Source organism: Limulus polyphemus, unplaced genomic scaffold, assembly GCF_000517525.1.
Source record: "Limulus polyphemus unplaced genomic scaffold, Limulus_polyphemus-2.1.2 Scaffold425, whole genome shotgun sequence".
Taxonomy (NCBI): Eukaryota; Metazoa; Arthropoda; class Merostomata; order Xiphosura; family Limulidae; genus Limulus; species Limulus polyphemus.
Genome location: NW_013666035.1, coordinates 555,257 through 564,057, shown reverse-complemented (window position 1 = coordinate 564,057; position 8,801 = coordinate 555,257). Strand labels below are relative to the sequence as shown.

Below are 8,801 nucleotides of genomic sequence, written 5' to 3'. Positions count from 1 at the left end.
AAATATATATATATATTTGTGTGCAAACACTTCATCAAATGAAGAAATATCTAAATTTCAGTAACCAATGAGAGATAAGTCATGTACACAGCACTTTAATGTTACCTCTTTGATACTGATAAATACTGAAATTATAAACATGTTAAAATTTCATGCATTTTTCACTATTTGTGTAGATGATGTATTTACAGTATTCATCACTGCTTTACAACAACAAAAAAACATATGCTAATTTGAAGTTCTACAGGCATTTGTTATTTGATATATATATATATATCTTATACAAGATGAAAAACCACCATATTATGAAGTTTTTTTTCAGAAACTGTCATTCCATTGTGACATTCATTTGCATTAATCTTGTTCTAACTGAATGAATTTTTGAAGAATTTTACTTGTTAACTGTGTATTTTTGATTTCTGAAAACTGATAACAGTATTTTGAATCTAAGCTTTAAGGTTTGAGCATATTCATTCCTAACTTTGAACTGCTAATCAAAAGAGAGTTAAAACAGCCAGCAATACTTGCCACCTTTGCGGCAATTCTCAACTGAACTGCAAGATTGCCTGTAAAAGTTAATACCCCTAAAGTAGAAATTGTAGTTTACATGTTTGGCAGCACATCTCAACTCGAATCTTCTGATCAATAACATGATATGATAACCAATGGGCTAAGACAAGCTTAATTGCAGTTTATGTAAAAATTATAATCAACAGGACATGAGTGATCTATCACACTTAAGCAAATAATAGTTTTTAGGTGTTACTTGGCATAATACAATTAGTTGATTTGTCTGGAAGGAAAGAAAAAGGGCTTTGTGAAATAGAAATGAAATCAAAATCCACACACTTGTTTGTTTTATGAAAGTCTTTCAAGTAAACCTTTTTAGTACTCTGTAAAAACAACAACTTACTAGTAGAATTACAATAACAGGTCCAATAAAACTGAAAATAAAGTAGTTATCTGCCTTCAACCAACAATACTGATCAGTTCCGTAACTATGAGAATCTACTGCTGCTGAAGTGAAGACAATAACTGCAGGTACTCCATATCCCAGCAAATAAAACCATGTCACTCGGGACTTTTCTGACTCAAACACTTCGACAAGCATTAAATACAACTGGAAGCCTTCTAAAAACATCCACACAAAAGCAGCCAGGAAAAAATAATGCAAAAGTCCAGCTACAATGCCACATAAAACTGGTACAGATGTTTGGTTGATCCCAGCTACAAACAGAACTTCAGCTACCAGGAGACAAAGACACAGGTTTTTGTGGATTGTTGTTCGATCATTCTGCAAGGATCTATATCATGTAAAAACATATTTTAGTTCCACAAAGTATGAAGTTTTATTCAGTCAGTTGTGAAAGTCAGATTTTACCTTATTACTAAACTTTGAAATAAATCTGTAAGCTTCTTTAATATTTAATCTTTTTGTGCAATATGCTAAAAACAAATTCTCAATAATGAAGGAAGAACTAAGTTAAACTATTTGATTAAAATAATCCTGCGATGAAGATTTTGTAGGTGATAAAAACACTGTCACTTAGATAACAGAATAAACTTTGAGACAAAAATATCTCAATGAAATTCGTATTTCATATTTTTTATACTGTCAGTACAAGTTAAATGTATTAAAAGATTTTCATCAGTCAATTAAAAAATTTTATAATGTGTTCCTTTATGGCCTTAATCACCGAGTTATTAACATTAAACTATTTTATACTAGGTAACTGTAACAGGAGCCAAAAGCAAATATGAATATTCACAAACTTAAACATGTCTTTTCTACAAAGATTTAAGTCTGCTCAGATTACTTGACAGTTCTTCCAGTTTGTAAGGGAATGAAAAATAATAATTTTTAATATATATATATATATAATTAAGTTATATTTTTAGAGTTAACTGTCATTACCTGAAGCACTGGAAGGTAATTACTGCAAGAACAAGTGAAATGATAGAAACAGAACAGCCAACATATGTGATCACTAGTAAAGCTCTGCTGTTCTCAATGGGCAACTGAAACAAGAAACAGTCATAAGAATATAATCACACCTAAAACATTCTAGCTGAAACATTTCATGTTTTTACAAAAATACACCATCAGTAGAGACACGCGTGAGAAAAATATAATTAAAAAATATAGCAATTAACTGATTAAAGTAAAAGTCCATTTATATAGTGACAGACCACTACTCTTGAGCTACTCTTTATAAAAGAATAGTGGGATTGATCATCACTTTACAACTCCCATACAGGTGAAAGTTAAGCATGTTCATGGATGCGATTCACACTAAGGCCCCCTCAGATCCTCTCTAAAAAGGTGTACAAATTATATTTTCTGCAATCTATCTGTTTTCTAGTGGTATGTATATAATCTTACGAGAGCTTGTTAAATACCCACCTCAACTGCTTTAATAGTCATAAGAACTGCAAAATGTGTTAGATGGTTGCAGGAACATACAGTGTGGGACAAGTTGAAGGATACAACACCACATCCTTGACTAGACCAATCACTATGAGAAATTAAGAACAGCAATTTTTACTGACAAGTTATATTTTCTATTTTTAAAAGTCATGAAATTTATCTTACATTTTAAGGACATCTCAACAGCTTTTTTTGAAACAGGTGGTTTAACAAATTGTTAATAGGTGACTTGTGATTTATTAATAAATTTTATAAGATAAAAATTTAATTTGTTAGTAGAAACATTTTGTTATAATACTTATATTTTTGAGGTGTTACACATATCTTTAAAAACTATCCTCACTTTACTTTAAGTTTCCAGTATATCTTTTACCAAAGCCATATTTATGTAAAGAAATAACTATAGAATAAATTAATCCATATGTATTTTTAAAATTCCTCTATGTAATATTCACTTCTCCATTATATTAAGTCTATTCTTATTCTTTCAATTTGCCTTTGTCTAGAGATGAGGGATAGAATTTCCTGAAACCAGTATAACCTCAATGACATGTGGTAAACAGAATAATAATCTGAGCTTCGTGTTTATTTTTTTGATAATTAAAACAGTATAACTTTACTATGTATGCTTAGTTTCATAATAAAGTAATTCATTATATATATTGGAATTAATAACTACTGTAACTAAAATGTCAGCAAGTTCTTTAATTATCTACATAAATTGTTTATATTTGAAAATATTTCACATAAAAGCAAGTGATCTGTTAATGTTAAAGTTAAACTTTAAAATCAGTGCATTAATTTCTTCTTATATTTAATACTATCAGAAACAGTCCCAGAAAGACATATATAGCATACACTAAATTTAAATGCATAAGTTTCTTCAGCAGACACAACAAAGTAATAATGAAAAAACATGTTCAAAATTGGTAAAACACGTCTATGACAAAAACTTTATTATTATTTGCAACGTTTCCAGCAGAAGCCCTTTGTCAGGCAGTTTAAACCATGTTACATAGAAAAAAAGGCTTAGACAGAATCGTTGAAGGGTTAGAATATAAAGAGATTCTAAATTAGGTACATACTGCATGGAGTACATTAACAAAATTTACCAACTTTGAACACTTTTTTCATTATTTTTCAATGTCTTGCTGTCTTTTCTACTGTTTGTTTTTGCTACACCAAAGTAATAAGTAATACCTAGTTTCAAAATCCCAAAAAACACAGCGAGGATCTGTGACATTTTCTTTCTGTAAATTTAAAAATGTTAAGATGATGGGTTCAGGAAGATGTGTAAACTGCGTGTTTCCAATGGACACAGATACCACATGGCTGTTCACAACCTGTTCTATTTTCTCAGATGAAACTTCTTGCTGGCCCTGAGAAGGGCCATGTTGAGGAAATAGTAAATGTGATTGAAGGATATTCTCCATATTATTGTAAGCCATGAAAATGACACTAACATATCCTGAAATTAAAAAAAAAAAAGAGGTTGGTTTGTGAGGAATGATTTATGCACAAGAAGTTTAAATTTTATTGAAATTCTTTCAAGGTTATTGTAACATGAAAGGAATTGTAAAACTGCTTAACTTTAGACATGGTTAAGGTGTAGTAAATTAAAATACTTAAAAATATATACAAAACTACATAGGTAACACAAAGACTTGCATTGATAAAAAAGTGACAAACAAGTAAGAAAATTAATTTTCAAAGACATTTTCACTGAAAACCCTTCACTGGACCACCAAACAAATATTCAAAGGGCACACACTTAACTTTCATTTTTGTGTCTACTTAAGCTGTTAGTAGATATAAAATACACTGATATCAGTACAATTTACCTTCAGAGAATCTGGCAAAGTGTTGTATTACTGCTCCAGGAATATACACTACATTTTCAATTCCTCTCCATGTTGTGTTCATGATATCCCTAGCCTGGGGAAACATCACTTCAGAGGAACCCTCGGCTTTGATAACCTTTACCGAGGCCACTGAAAAATAATTCATGAATTTTGTGTAAAGTGGCTTCTACCTTAACAATGATAACAATATCATATACTTGAATTTATCATAATAATGTATAACATAACATTAAAGGACAACAAGGGATCTTTTGGTCCATCTAGACCATTCTATCCACTATATTAAACTAAACACTAGAAAACTCAAAGCCAGCCCTTATTGTGCAAATATTGATCAAGCTTTCTCTTAAACCTTATTAAATTAAATGTATTCACCACATCCAAAAGTTAACCACTCTGTTAGAAAAATAAAGCTGTCTTAGCTGATGACTCCTATCCTGCCAAAATTTATGTTTGTGTCCCCTAGTTCTTACCATTTTCATCATGAATACAAAACAAAGATGATGCCAACCTAGTTTTTTACTTGAAGTCACCATTTTTTTCTGTAATATATGTGCCTATCTTGAATGCTTAGGAATTTATTTAAAACTTTTCCACGTCTGATCAGTATCTCCAATTAACTTAGCTACCCAATTCACAGTAAATAATACTTGTCTCATCTCTTCAAAATGTGCTTTTTTTAAAATTTGGAGCCAAAATCTCATTGTTCCTTATCTTCATATGCAGCTAAACATCAAATATAATTGTGCAATCTCTACCTTATCCACCATTTATTTATTAAAAGTTAATAATAAATCTAAAATAACATTGTTCCTTGTATGTTTCTTAACCAACTGTTGAAGAAAACCATCCAAAACAGTTTCCAAAAACCTGTATCCTTCATGATTTGACTCTTAACATTTTCCAATCTATATGCCTGAAATCAAAATCTCCTATAATTATAACCTCATTAACAGCTGAATTATTTATTTCATTGTAGAGTTTCTCATCAATTTCATCTGGTGGTATGTAACAAATTCCCCTTATAACCACTAACACAAACTTCACTACTATTAGCTTTGATATCCTCAGCTTGAACAGGCTGTAACTCACATTTTTATATATAAAACCACTCCTCCCCCTCTTTTTTTTTTAGTACATTATCCTTATGAAACAACCTATAACTGTGTATTTCAAATAAATTATTGTCATCAAAATTGTCTACATTTAGCCAGGTTTCAGTTATTTCCATTATGTCAAAGTACTCCAGTTCTCCAACCAGTGCTCTAAGCTCATCCATTTTATATTTTGTATCTTCTAGTATTACAATAATAACAGTTTAGCCTACCATTAAACAAATTTTATACCCTGCTCCCATACTACACCCCTCCCTACATCTTATTTTTTCATCATTATTCTGTTCCTTTCCACTGTTTAATCCTTGTTTAAAGTTGCCCTAACAGTTTAGTTAACAGCTCTTACAAACAAGCCAGCTTCTACCCTTTTTAAATGTAAGCCACTCATTCTAATAAGCTCCTTTTTCCCATTGAACTGATCCCATAAATCTAAGTAGCCAAGCCGCTAATCCTTATATATTAATCTAAGCCTAGTATTCAGCCCTAGTGACCTACTTATAATTTTATCTGCACAGTTAAATCTGACAGAATTAAATTATTATGGCTCTTTTCTTTGAATGCACGTACTTAACAGTAAGTCCTCTGAAATTATTATGGTCAACTCGAACAAATAACCCGCAATTCAGATGAAGTTAATACAACTTTAGGTTATCTCAACACTTATCTGATAATTGATGACTTAGTGTGTAATAGTTAAATCTGACACAAGCATGTGAACTGGAAAGTTTAAAACTTAAAGATGATACAATTATACTTTTTAAAAATTATATACTCTTAAGCTTAGTGCTTATGTTTCTGATTATAGTTTACATGAAATCCTAGTCTTGTGATATTTACTGAACTTTAATAAGCTAAAACAAAAAAAATAATGAATCTCTATAGCTGTAAATATATATTAAAAGGTTTGTAAATGTCTCAACTGAAACAAGTTACCAAAGCTTTATAACTATTTTACTAAAAGCAAGTTATAAATATGACTTTTCACATCCAAAGCTGAAAGAGAAACTGAAACATGTTTTAATTTAACTTACAAACATTTTCTTCAGCATGTGTAAACTCATCTCCAGCTATCTGTGCCTTTGCAAGAGATAATGCATTGTCTTCCAGGCTTTCTAACAATGTTGATGCTGAAAACCTCCGCTTACTGGGACTTAGGTCTTCCCAAGACTCTATTTGTTTTCTGTCTAATAAGTTACTGCTGACTTTCACCAATGACTGAAATAAATGAAATTTTAATGTTATTATCCTTACACACAAATAGAGCAGTTATTAATCTAGCAGTAGAACAAATAACAACTGTAGATAGAAATCAACATTCAGTATATAAAAGAGTTAACATACAAGTCTTAAAATACAAACTGAAATGACAATAACAAGTAGAAAAACATTTATCAGATAACAGTTACAAACCATGTTGTACAAACCTAACAGTCGACACTATCTAGAATAATATTTATCAGATGGTTACAAACCATGTAGTACAAACCTAACAGTCAACAGTATCTAGAATAACATTCAGCAGATAACAGTTACAAACCATTTAGTACAAACCTAACAGTCAACAGTATCTAGAATAACAGTTACAAATCATGCAGTACAAATTGAAGTTACATGTTGAATAACATTTAGCATGTAGAAGTTACAAATCATGCGGTAAAGACTAAAAGGACAACACTTAGAATAAAAGTTAACTCGTACAGTAAAAACCTAAAAAGTCAACAGTTCAGAGTATACAATGTAAGAAGTAAAAGTTATAAACATTCAGTACAAAATTTAAATAACAGTAGTGGTAAGAATAACATTTGTTAGATAAAACAGTTAATAAATTACTCTTTTCATACTGAGATAAAAATTGGTCATAAATCTTAATTAAGAAAAAAAGGTTAACATAGAGTGTCATGTCAAACATTTAAAAAACCCTTAAAATCAAAACACACAAATAAAAAACATATTACAACTTTTATTACAGAGAAAAGTTCCAAGAATATAATGCATAAATAACTCATTGAAAATAAGTTTCTCATCAACTGTATATACTAAAATTAATGAACAATGATTTAATGATGTAGAATTTATACAAAAAAAGTAACAGATATATTTATTCAATTCTGAAATCCTTAGTCTAATAGAAATGTGTAGAATGGGAAAAGTAAATCACAAGGCTAATAATATATTCCAAATTGACAGTCAAAAATTATATCTTACCTGCATCAACTCCTTTTTCTGGTTCTGACTATAGTAATGTGGTTGATTTTTAGTTGCTGACACAAGACCTTTCATAACGAAAGAAGCTTCTTTAATATCTTTACCATAAAGCCGCCTTTTCGTGGTTCTTCGTGATAAGTCCTCTGCCACATTCACCACTGATTCATGTTTACTGACCTGAATCATATATTAAAATACTTTAAATTCTGTTGTGAACTTTTTATTATAAACAGGTAGTTGTCCTTAAATATTTTCATCCCCTCATTGATTAAACCTGAAAAACCTTGAAATCAGGAGTCAAATTCTAGTTAATGGTTACTTTAGTTAACTTTTTCACAGCTTGTTTTTTTGCAGTTAAGCACAAAGCTAAACAATGGGTTATCTGTGCTATGCCTACCACAGTTATCAAAATCTGGTTTTTAGTATTATAAGCCTTCAGACAACATAGAATAGTGAAAGGACATCTTACTTATAACAAGTTACCAGTTTACAGCTAAAAACTGAGGAAAAATCATGTAGTTTTCAAATACTTATCTTTTTATTCGGCAATACCCACAATGAAAAGCAAAACTGATTCTAAGAGTGCATGTTTTATAACAGATGATGTCATGATGAAAATGGAACTAAATTGCAATAAACCATTTTTTTTATTAATTGAAAAACCACACCTTATTACTTTAATTTTTTCCTATAGAAAGACACTTTAACCTGTATATATTAAAGTATAAATAGATATATTTTAATATTTAAATTAGTCCTTTATTAAGCCGTTTTTGTTCATTATGCATATTTAAATTCTGAACTAAAAGTTGATGGAAATACATTGTTGATCGAGAAATATAATGTTGAACTTGAAATTAAACTTAGTTTGTATGAATTCAAACGGCGGAGTTGAATAATAATTCTAAATAAAATATTTTCACTTACTGCATGCATTCTTTCAACAAAATTCCCAAACCAAAGTGAACTACAATTCCTAAAGTTTGGTGTTAAAGGATACCAATAATTAGTGGAGGTACTGCATGTCCATGTTGCCTTACCTACGTAAGAAATCAACAAACATACATTTAATACAACAGTTTATTAGGCTTACTTGTACCTATTTGTTTTAATAAATTTCAATATAATAGAGCAGTAGAGTGGCTGTTTATATACCGTATTTTTCGGAATATAAGACGCACCCTTATTTTG

The 8,801-nt window shown here is 30.1% G+C and overlaps 1 protein-coding gene across 4 annotated transcripts in view; it reads right to left on the bottom strand.

The window, feature by feature from the left end:
* The window catches only part of LOC106458177 (adhesion G protein-coupled receptor L3-like), a 72,582-nt gene that overhangs the window by 26,919 nt on the left and 36,862 nt on the right, over positions 1 to 8,801 (bottom strand). For all 4 annotated transcript variants that reach the window (XM_022384314.1, XM_022384316.1, XM_022384315.1 and 1 more), the window contains 8 exons: positions 8,538 to 8,650; positions 7,611 to 7,787; positions 6,437 to 6,620; positions 4,270 to 4,419; positions 3,629 to 3,896; positions 2,405 to 2,516; positions 1,916 to 2,019; positions 914 to 1,304 (listed from right to left, as the gene is read on the bottom strand). In XM_022384314.1, the coding sequence (XP_022240022.1) occupies positions 914 to 1,304; positions 1,916 to 2,019; positions 2,405 to 2,516; positions 3,629 to 3,896; positions 4,270 to 4,419; positions 6,437 to 6,620; positions 7,611 to 7,787; positions 8,538 to 8,650 (1,499 nt within the window). The remainder of the gene's footprint in view (positions 1 to 913; positions 1,305 to 1,915; positions 2,020 to 2,404; positions 2,517 to 3,628; positions 3,897 to 4,269; positions 4,420 to 6,436; positions 6,621 to 7,610; positions 7,788 to 8,537; positions 8,651 to 8,801) is intronic.